The sequence below is a fragment of the Gekko japonicus genome, unplaced genomic scaffold (genome assembly GCF_001447785.1).
Source record: "Gekko japonicus isolate JY-2015 unplaced genomic scaffold, Gekko_japonicus_V1.1 scaffold287, whole genome shotgun sequence".
Classification (NCBI taxonomy): Eukaryota; Metazoa; Chordata; class Lepidosauria; order Squamata; family Gekkonidae; genus Gekko; species Gekko japonicus.
In genome coordinates, this window is record NW_015167065.1 from 72,602 (window position 1) to 83,664 (window position 11,063).

The 11,063-nt window shown below is 46.0% G+C and overlaps 1 protein-coding gene across 1 annotated transcript in view; it reads left to right on the forward strand.

Annotated features, from left to right (window-relative positions):
- The window catches only part of LOC107111658 (neural-cadherin-like), a 99,283-nt gene that overhangs the window by 38,338 nt on the left and 49,882 nt on the right, over window positions 1-11,063 (forward strand). The window contains exons 10-14 of the mRNA XM_015412663.1: window positions 1,447-1,619; window positions 3,799-3,966; window positions 4,798-5,047; window positions 9,474-9,601; window positions 10,226-10,412. Of these exons, the coding sequence (XP_015268149.1) occupies window positions 1,447-1,619; window positions 3,799-3,966; window positions 4,798-5,047; window positions 9,474-9,601; window positions 10,226-10,412 (906 nt within the window). The remainder of the gene's footprint in view (window positions 1-1,446; window positions 1,620-3,798; window positions 3,967-4,797; window positions 5,048-9,473; window positions 9,602-10,225; window positions 10,413-11,063) is intronic.

The window sequence follows — 11,063 nt, forward strand, 5'->3', positions numbered from 1 at the left end:
AAAAAAATAACAGTTTCTGTCAAGAGCTCTCTCAGCCCCACCGACCTTGTGGGGAGGGGAAGGGGAAGGAGTTTGTAAGCCGCTCTGAGACTCCCTTGGGTAGTGAAGGGCGGGGTATAAATCCAATCTCTTCTCTCCTCCTCCTCTTCTTCTTCTTCTTCAAATGTCCACTTTGGAGGGTAGACTCTGTGGCATTATAACCACTGCACAACGCTACTTTCCAGTCTCTACCTTGAAGGGGGGTCCAGAAGGATACCATGCTCTGTGGTATCAAAAGCTGCTGAGAGATCCAGGAGAATTAACAGGACCTCATTCCCCCGGTCCCATCTCCCAGGGCAGGTCGTCCACCAGGGCGACCGAAACCATTTCAGTTCCATAACCAGGTCTGAAACTAAACAATTCATTCAGCGATCCCTGCAGTCGGCTGGCCACAGAATGCAGCGCGTCAGTGAAATTGCCCAGGTTGTGGATCAAATGAATGCGTGAGAGATTCAAGAAAATTATTCATTTTAAAAGGGTAACTCAGCATGTGCTTTGAAATCCTTCATAATGTGCAGGTGTTTCGCTTTGCCTGTACTACCTTTCTGCTGATGATAGAATTCTCCCCTGAGTGGACACTAAGGCATTCATATCACACGATAACTCATTCATAAAATGTATGAATAGAACCTCAGGGCTGTGCACTCTTCCAGACGTCTCCGTTTCCCTCGATGGGAGAAGTAGTTCCAAGATCTGACGAGATCAGGCTAGCCTGGGTCATCCAGGCCAGGACAAAGAACAGAGTGCACATCTGTAATCACAGCCCATTCTTAAAATGTTCTCTTCCACGCTATATGGTGCCCTAATGCTAATAAAGAGGGTCCAATCTATACCCCCAGATTTCCTGAGAGAGGACACAGCCGTTGGGACGAGCTTCCTTCGTGTCGCAGCCCACGACGACGACTATGGCTTCAACGCTGCCATTACGTATTCTGCAGCTGGTGGGAAAATGAAATGCCACAGAATGCAGCGCGTCAGTGAAATTGCCCAGGTTGTGGATCAAATTAATGCGTGAGAGATTCAATAAAATTATTCATTTTAAAACGGTAACTCAGCATGTGCTTTGAAATCCTTTATAATGTGAAGGTGTTTCGCTTTGCCCGTACTACCTTTCTGCTGATGATAGAATTCTTCCCTGAGTGGACACTAAGGCACTCATATCACACGATAACTCATTCATAAGATATATGAATAGAACCTCAGGGCTGTGCACTCTTCCGGACATCTCTGTTTCCCTCGATGGGAGAAGCAGTTCCAAGATCTGACGAGATTGGGCTAGCCTGGGCCATCCAGGCCAGGGCAAAGAACAGAGTGCACATCTGTAATCCATGCCCGTTCTTAAAACGTTCTCTTCCACGTTGTATGGTGCCATAATGCTAATAAAGAGGGTCCAATCTGTACCCCCAGATTTCCTGAGAGAGGACACAGCCGTTGGGACGAGCTTCCTTCGTGTCGCAGCCCACGACGACGACTATGGCTTGAACGCTGCCATTACGTATTCTGCAGCTGGTGGGAAAATGAAATACTTCCAGGTTAATCCTACCACTGGCTGGGTTTATGTAAGCCAGCCCATATCGCAGGTACGGAGTGTGCAGCCCTTTTAATATATGTGTAGCCCAATGTCAGCTGATGGTGTAAATTACCAATCGATACAGCAGGACCCCAAGTACAGAAATGGGCGGCATGACCATCCTGGGGCTCCGCTTGTAATTGCTCTGGCTGATGTCTACCAGTCGAGGGCTTCTTCTTCTTGAATGAGTTGGTTCTATAATCATAATGTCCCCATCACTGTTGCATCTTACCTTGTTACATTTGCCTTGGTGGAAGTGATCCAGGAGATCTCTGGTCATAACCAGGAGATGGGAATGGAGTCCTCCCCATAGTCCTCCCCTGCGATTCTGTAACTAGGGCCCCGCAATTATGTAAACAATATAAATTGTATACCGGGCAGCTTTGTGTATTCGTAAGAGTTGTCCAGAGTGCACATCTGTAATCCATGCCCGTTCTTAAAACGTTCTCTTCCACGTTGTATGGTGCCATAATGCTAATAAAGAGGGTCCAATCTGTACCCCCAGATTTCCTGAGAGAGGACACAGCCGTTGGGACGAGCTTCCTTCGTGTCGCAGCCCACGACGACGACTATGGCTTTAACGCTGGCCTTACGTATTTTTCCAAATACTTCCAGGTTAATCCTACCACTGGCTGGGTTTATGTAAGCCAGCCCATATCGCAGGTACGGAGTGTGCAGCCCTTTTAATATATGTGTAGCCCAATGTCAGCTGATGGTGTAAATTACCAATAGATACAGCAGGACCCCAAGTACAGAAATGGGCGGCGTGACCATCCTGGGGCTCTGCTTGTAATTGCTCCGGCTGATGTCTACCAGTCGAGGGCTTCTTCTTGAATGGGTTGGTTCTATAATCATAATGTCCCCATCACTGTTGCATCTTAACTTGTTACATTTGCCTTGGTGGAAGTGATCCAGGAGATCTCTGGTCATAACCAGGAGATCGGAACGGAGTCCTCCCCATAGTGCAGTGCTTTTCCCTGCGATTCTGTAACTAGAGCCCCGCAATTATGTAAACAATATAAATTATATACAGGGCAGCTTTGTGTATTCGTAAGAGTTGTCACAGATTTGCGAACTCTGGGATTTTTGGAAAATGTAGAATGTGTTATGGAAGTTGGAAAATAAAGAACTGGAAGGCAATAGATGTTGTGGTAGGTAGTGGGAAAGATTTGGAAACCTGAGAGCAGGCTTAAAATGGGCAGTGGTTGTCCTAGCAAACCTGACACATGATTGTAAACATGTGATTGTTGCAGTCATCCTTTAACTGTGCATGGGAACGTGCTGGATTGGATGCAACTCCAATTCGGGGACCACTGTAAACTCTATTCTCCAGTTGCAGTACCCTGTGTAGCATCCTACCCATTTCTTGGTCATCCTCTGCCTCTTAAAAGGGAGTGCTAGGGGGAGGGTGTGGGAGGGAAAGATCCGTCCAGTGAGTCCAGCTCCATTTGCAGTTTTCTGACTTCTGCCTGCTATGTGTGCATCCATAATTCTTCAGGTTTGAAGTGGCCCACAGACATCCAATGCCATTTCCATTTGCGTACCCCTCTGTTTCTCAGTGAGCCCTGTCATGGAGGTCCCTAGCTGCTTGTTTGTCTCTTGCAGCTCTGGCTGCTGCATGACAGTGGCCAGAAATTGCCACTCACTGCTGGTAGTTGCCTCCAAGTTGCTGCTGTTTTTTATAGCTTAATGTAGGCAAGGAAAGATTCTGAGCATCAGTATTTATTCTTCTGTCCCTCTTACAGCCCCTGCTTTGCTTTCTGCTCCATCTTTCTTCCTCCATTCCGCTCTGCTTTTCCTCCCACCTCAGTATAAAGGGCCCTAGTCTCCAGACAACAGACTGCAGCCTTCCTAATGGGACAGATTTCTAAAACTTCAACAACAAAATAATTTGCAAAAATAACTTGGTGCGGCTTTTCAGCAGAGAGCATAAGCACATCTGCCGAGAAGCTCTTCAGTCTCCAAACAGATGGGCTGCTTAACAGGAGGACTTCTCCACCTGCAGAGGAAGAAGAATCATTGATTACCGACTCTTATTTCTCCTGTAAAGGAATCCGTCCCAAAATAAAAAGGCTGAAAAGTACTTAGCAAAATCCAGAAGCCCTGCAACCATGATATAAGTAGTGGTAGAGATGTTTTTTCATTAAGAATCAAGTCTAATAAAGGAGTTCTTTTCTTTTTTGACTCAGAAGTCTTTCATAACTGAAGAAATCATAGCAACGGACGGAGGGAACAGGAGCAGTAAGGCTGAGGTTAGAATTACAGTCACCAGTACAATAAACCAACCCCCTCGGTGGGAAAAGGACACTTATGAAGTTGTCATTCCTGAGAACACAACAAGAGATACCTCCATTGTGGTAAGTTTGGGGTTTTTCTAATAACAGACAATTATACTTAAACCTACCCTCCTTATGGCATAAAGCCATTGCTTTTTATCCCCACAAGAGAAGGACAAATACATTCTGTTCTTTCTGAAACCGTATGCGTTTAAAGCCTCATAATCGGAGCCAGGACTCTTTTTGTAGCAGGTACTCATTAGAGTCGGAGCTAAGAATATTTGTCAGCTCCCGCTAAGATTCTACAGCAGGTAGCCTTTTGCATTTTGGAGGCCTCAGGTGTGTACCTGAGGGACCTCAGTCCCTGGGAGAGATTGAAGAATTAGTTTGCTTGTTTGTTGGTTTATTTAATGTATACACCACCATTCTCCCCAATGGGGATCCAAACCGGTTTACATCGCTTTTCTCTCCGTTTTATTCTCACAACAACTTTTGTGAGGTACGTTGAGCTGAGAATGCATGACAAGCCAAGGTCACCCCGTGAACGTCTATGGCAGAGCGGGGATTCAAAACAGGGTCTCCCGGATCCTAGCCTTAACACTGTAACCGCTATACCACACTGGGTCTCAAACCTGTTTAGAGACCTGTTGCCATTCAGGGTTAACCGGACTGAGTCAGATGGGCCATCCATCTAACAGGAGAAAGCGGAACTTCTTGGGTTTTTTTGGCTTTTTTGGCACATGATTGTTTTAGAATGATAGAATCATAGAGTTGGAAGGTCCTCCAGGGTCATCTAGTCCAACCCCCTGCACAATGCAAGAAATTCACAAATACCCCCCCCCCCAACACGCCCCAGTTTTGAAACTATGGTGGATGCGGCTTCTCATTCTGTAAACGTTTTGACCCATGCAGACCATTAAAGCAACATCTCTCCTTGGCGACCCACGAATAACTTACAATCTAGAAGAGGGACTCGTTCCAGAGACCAACATGCCAGTCAGATTCTACTTGACTCCAAACAGAGAGGATGGCTCTGCATCTATCCTTGTAGCCGAACCTTTGGATTATGAAACGACCAAGACCTTTTTGTTGAAAGTTCGGGCCCAGAACGTTGCCGCAGCTCCCCTAGCGGCATTCACAACCGTGTACATTAACGTGACAGGTGGGTGATGTTGTCATAATGGTTAAACGTTAAACTTTTATTTATTGCAATAATAGATCAGCCGAGATTGATACACAGTTGCCAGCACATCTACATACAATAAAATTTCATACCCACATAATAGGCTGATTTCAGTAGTACAGACACAATTAATAGAAAGGCTTAACCAGCTGCTTTCTTGTTAAACAAGCTGAAGTGCTAAATTTGGTCTCTGTAAAGCTAGTCTTATTAGAACACTCTGAGAGGAGGAGAGAAATATAAAATTAATCAAGTCTGCCTGGAAAATTTGATAAAATTGGACTGAATGCCCTTCTCATAAAGGGCAATGCAGTAACACACGGTCAGCTGTTTCAGCTGTGTCCATGTGGCAGGGACAAACATGTCGAGGGTAAGGGATATATGTATATCTCCCTTCCTAAAGAGGTTATAGTAAAGCATTAAAGCAGACCAAGGTGAAGGCTCTTTGGTATTTAGGGAATTCTAAAACGTATAGATAGTCTGCTAGAACAAAGTTATAATGGTTGGGTGTAATAACCAGAAGCAAATTACTGACCCTTTGCTTCTGAATCCAGTTGTGCCCGCTGACCTGGGTAACCCAGGCTAGCACGATCCTCTCAGGTCTCGGACGCTAAGGATGGTCAGCCTCGGCTAGTATTTGGAAGGGTGATCTCCAAGGAATACCAGGGCTGCGACGCAGAGGCAGGCAATGGCAAACCACCTCTGAAACATCTCTTGACTTAAGTCTAGATTACCACCTAGTGGTGCATAATGCTAAAAGAGAACATAAGAGAGGCCAATGTTGGATCAGGCCAATGGCCTATCCAGTCCAACACTCTGTCACACAGTGGCCAAAAACACCAGGTGCCATCAGGAGGTCCACTAGTGGGGCCAGGACACTAGAAGCCCTCCCACTGTTGCCCCCCTCCCCTCAAGTACCAAGAATACAGAGCATCACTTGCCCAAGGCTGAGAGCTCCTATCTATACCTTCTGGCTAACAGCCACTGACGGACCTTTGCTCCATATGTTTATCCAATTCCCTCTTGAAGCCGTCCATGCTAGCCACTTCCTGTGGCAGTGAATTCCATGAGTTAATCACTCTTTGGGTGAAGAAGTACTTCCTTTTATCCGTTCTCACCTGACTGCTCAGCAATTTCATTGAGTGCCCACGAGTTCTTGTATTGTGAGAAAGGGAGAAAAGTACTTCTTTCTCTGCCTGCTCTGTCTAGCACTTCTGGCTGCCAGACAATCTTTGGATCTCCTGGCTATTCTACACACAGTACTATATGATAAATTATAATTATTACACGCCTGCTGAAATCTTGAGTGCCCAGTTAGGTATAATTATAGTGCTATCCGAAGCAGTTACACCCTTCTAAATCCACTGATTTTAATGATCTTAAAGAGGTATAACTCTGCTTTGGGTGGCCCTGTCAGTCTCTCTGTTGCTGGCGCATAGAGAAGTCAATTTGTTGGCTGATCCATAGTTTTGGACTTTCCTTCTGAAGGATTCAACCGATTCTGAGTAATTTAAAAAAAAATAAGAATTGCATGGCGTTCCTTGAGAGGGGCATGTTGCCGTTCAGTGAACAGTGCTCAGTTGGACGTAGCGGCCCCGCTGCCATTTGTGCCCATTTGGTTCCATTTTTAATGGTCCTGCTTAAATAACTTTCCATCAGTCCCATTGAGAAAATAAAGGATAAAGGTTAAATTGATCTTGTCAGGTGTTTCTTAACACACATCTCTCACCACGGGAAAGCGGTTTAACACCATAGCAGCTGCTATTAAGGATTTGTTAACATGCTTGGGATGGCGGAGGGTCTATTCAGAGGCCAGGATTTGTGAGCTCATTCTGCAGTTCAGGCTGTTAAAAGAGAATGGCTTTTTAATGCCATGAGATGATGTCTTTGGGATGCCCCCCCCCCTTCAGCCAACTTCTGTTGGTGCTCCAGTGGTGGCCCCTTTCTTGATTGGCACGATGAAATTGACAGTTGTCCAGGCTCTGATCACATTCAGGTTTGATTACTGTAATACACTCTGTGCGGGGTTGCCTTTGGAAATGGCTCAGAAGCTTGGGGTGATTTAAAAAAAAAATGCAGCGAGAAAGATCCCGGGGCTGCTGGTTTCCATTGGAGGCGGGTAGGGCTCCCTCTAAGCTGCGGAGTCTTGTGAGCAAAAATTCTACTTTGTGAGTTGGCTGGCATTAAAGTTGCGAGCGAGCGATTGGGCTACTGCGTAGAGCAGTTTGCTTTGGAGACATCCTTCCCGAGCGCAGACAAAAATGTGTGAACCGGAGGCCAAAAAATTGTGAGCTGGCTCGCACTAAGTCAGCTTAGAGGGAACACTGGCCTAGCCTGGATCTCAGAACTAAGCAGGGTCAGCCCTGGGTCGGTGCTTGGATGGGAGACCAATGCAAAGACAGGCAGTGGCAGACCACCTCTGAACTTCGTCTTCCTTGAAAACCCTATGGGGTTGCTGTAAGTCGGCTGCGACATGACGGCAAAAGAGGCGAGACTGCAAAATAATGAAGACGTAGAACAAAAAGCAAACAAACTCCAGACTACGGAGGTCATTTCCCCCAGAGGCAAATGGCAGTTTCTGAGGATGGACCCTGAAAAGTATGCACACGGAGAGTGATTTCAGCTAAGCATACCTTTATTTAGTCAGGAACAAAGACACTTGGCTGGCTCGCAGGCCGGCTTATATTCCTTCAGAAAACCCGCCACCAAACACACACCCCACTCCCGATAGGCTATTTACAGTAACCGAGAGACCTATTGGCCTCCCAGCTGGGGACCTAGCCCTTTCATTGGGCCTGGCTAGGATCCTACTGGCCCATTGTCTTTTGGCATGAAGCTAGTGGTGTTTGTGCCTGAGCCACTCCGGGCATGTCCGGACATGTCAGGCTGGATACACTACAGACCCTGGCATCTTGCTCCTGCTGAGTTCCCTCCCCTCCCCAAGCTCTGCCCGGAACAGACGCCACTCCCAAATCTCCAGGGACATTTTCCAAGCTAGAGTTGGCAACCCTACCGTTGCCCTTCTAGCTGTGCCTCCCTCCCTCACTGACGGATCCTTACCTTGTTTAAAAACAGTTTTGCACGTACAGACATTGCCTGTTACTTTTAGTTTTTAAAAAAAATACTCTCTGTATCTGTCTAAGTTCTTGGCAAACCGGGGGATTCCTTCTGGGTTTCAGAAACCTCTCGCCTCTCCCTGGGTTGTCCCATTGTGCAGATTATTTGATTTGTATGGTAGAGGTGCCCACTGGAATGAGATGGTATTGTTGTTATAAACAGCCTTGAGAGCCTTATGCTGAGCATGTCTATCCTTTTAAGAAGAAGAAGAGATTGGATTTATACCCCGCCCTTCACTTGGAGTCTCAGAGGGACTTAAAATCTCCTTTCTGTTCCTCTCCCCACAACGGACGCCCTGTGAGGTAGGTGGGGCTGAGAGAGCTCTTTCGAGGACTGCTCTTGAGAGAACAGCTCTGAGAGAACTGTGACTGACCCAAGGTCACACCAACAGCTGCATGTGGAGGAGTGGGGAATCAAACCCGTTTCTCCCAGATTAGAGTCCGTGCTGTTAACCACTATACCAAACTGGCTTTTAGGCCGCCCTCAATCCGTGCATCTGGAGATCATCAATCTGAATTTTTTGCACTAGCCTTTCATATTGATTCTTTAAAGTTGTTTCAAGCTTCTGAAATCAGAAATGCATTATGGTTGACTCAGGTTCAGTTTTAGGCATTTGGTTGCTATAGTGCATGGTGGTCGGATCACAAACAGGTGAAAGTGACCAAATGTTCTTCAGATTTAATTCTCAAAATATGTAAAATAAAATACTAACCAATAAAATACTGCAGTGGCTAATACAACAGATCAGAAAATATGTATCTAGCAGAGCCATCAATAATAAAATACTGCAGTGGCTACTACAGAAAATATGTATCTAGCAGAGCCATCAATATGAAGTATACATGTAGACAGGGTAGTCACCTTTGCAGTCTGGGACGTTGGGGAAGATAAATCTGCTACAGATAACTGGTGCTGCCTGTTATGGCACTAAACTAATTACAAAAGGAAATCTGTCATTTAGTATGAAGGCCACAAGGCAATTGGTGGGTTTCCTGACTTCTGAACCCAAGTAGGCAACCAATATTTATCTGGAGACATCATAAAAAGCTACAAGACAGCAAATGATGGGAGATCCTCCATTTTATAGTTTTATCCAGTGCACTCATAGAGCGCAATCAGATCTTAATAAATAAAAACCAGTGTCCTAAGTGTGTGTATTATTACTTTTAAGGGTATAAGCTGTCTTGAGACCTCTGAAAAAAACCAGTATTATTAAAAAAGCAAATCTTAAGCATTTTAACAGCTTAAATGCGTAGGCCACTCGTTTGGACTTTTAAAACATTTTTTTCAGATGTCAACGACAACGTCCCCTTCTTCACCTCCTCAATTTACGAAGCCTCGGTTACAGAAGGAGCAGAGATTGGAACTTCAGTTCTGCAGGTTTCTGCCACTGACCTTGACCTTGGTCCAAATGGCAAGGTAAGTGTAAAAAACAATGAACAGTGTTGAATTTGTGTTTGGCGCCAGTGAATGAATAGCAATGCTAAGAATTACAATCAGGGTCGCCATTGAGGGTCACCGTCTTCACCTGGCAGCTCACAGGTGGCATACCTCTCTGTCAGGCTGCCTCCACCCTTTCCCCCTTTGGACAGGGCCAAGGATCGGAAAAGGATCCAAGACCTTCCTTCCTCCCAGTGTCATACTGTGCTCCTGCCCTAGGTAGAGGTAGTGGCTCCTGCCACTCAGAGGGAGAATGATGTCGCCAACAAAGGCACTCCTGGGCTTCCTTGGACTTCCCCATTTGGGGAAGGTTTCAGCCTTGCCATCTGCTCCCTGATGCTGGCAGATTCCAGCCCTGGTTTGAGACCTACGGAGGGAATGCACTTGGTGTCATTTCTTTAGTAGAACGCAAGGCAGTGTGCTTCCTTTGGACTGGAGAGTGAGAAGACGTGTCCTGAAAACAATGGTCTGGTGGGGGTGTATGTGCACATGTGGGCTTGCCGGGTTACCTTTTGCCCATTTCAAGCCTGCCCAGTGGGAAAGACAACCCCCTCCTGCCAAAGTCTGGATTCATTGTAGACCTCCTCTCTCTTCGTCTTTCAGATCACTTATTCTTTGCTACCCGATCGCAATGGGGACTATACGTTTTTCCGCTTGGACCCTACTACGGGTTCAATCTATACTACCTCTGTGTTTGATAGGGAAAAGAAAGCGTCATACCTCTTAGAAGTCAAATCAACCGATGGCTCGGAATCAGCTCGTCCTGGAAAGCATGGGCAGCCGAATTCTGGTAAGACAATTTTTATGAGAGCAGTAATTGTCCTCTGTAGTAGTGCTAGTAGTACTACTACTAGTAGTCATAGAAGTAGTAGTTTCAGAGGGTAGTCATGTTGGTCTGCTGTAGAAGAGTTAGATTCGCGTCCATTAGCACCTTAGCGACCTAGAAGAGTTTCAGGGTATAAGCTTTCAAAAGTCAAAGCTTTCTTTGTCGGTCACAGTGAGGTAAAGAGAGACCATTTCAGTTGCCATCTGGAGACTTTTCTTTGAATACAGCCAAATACATTCTTATTCAGATGGGGTTCTTCTTCACTGGGTAGGGCCTGCACACAATGATGGATTTGGATTGCACCCATGTTGTGTATTGTGAAAGGGGCTGTGGCTCAGTGGTAGACCATCTGCTTTTGGCATGCAGAGGGTCCCAGGTTCAATCCCCAGCATCTCCAGCTAAAAGGATCAGGTGGTAGTTCATATGAAAGTCCTCGGCCTGAAGTCCTGGAGAGCTGCTACCAGTCTGAGTGGACAACACTGACATTGATGGATCAAGGGACTGACTGAGTATAAGACAGCTTCACATGCTCATGCGCCTCATACTCAGGGCAGACTGATGTTGGGTATTGGGCCTACATGTGTAAAGCTGAGTGTATTTTTATTTATTTATTTA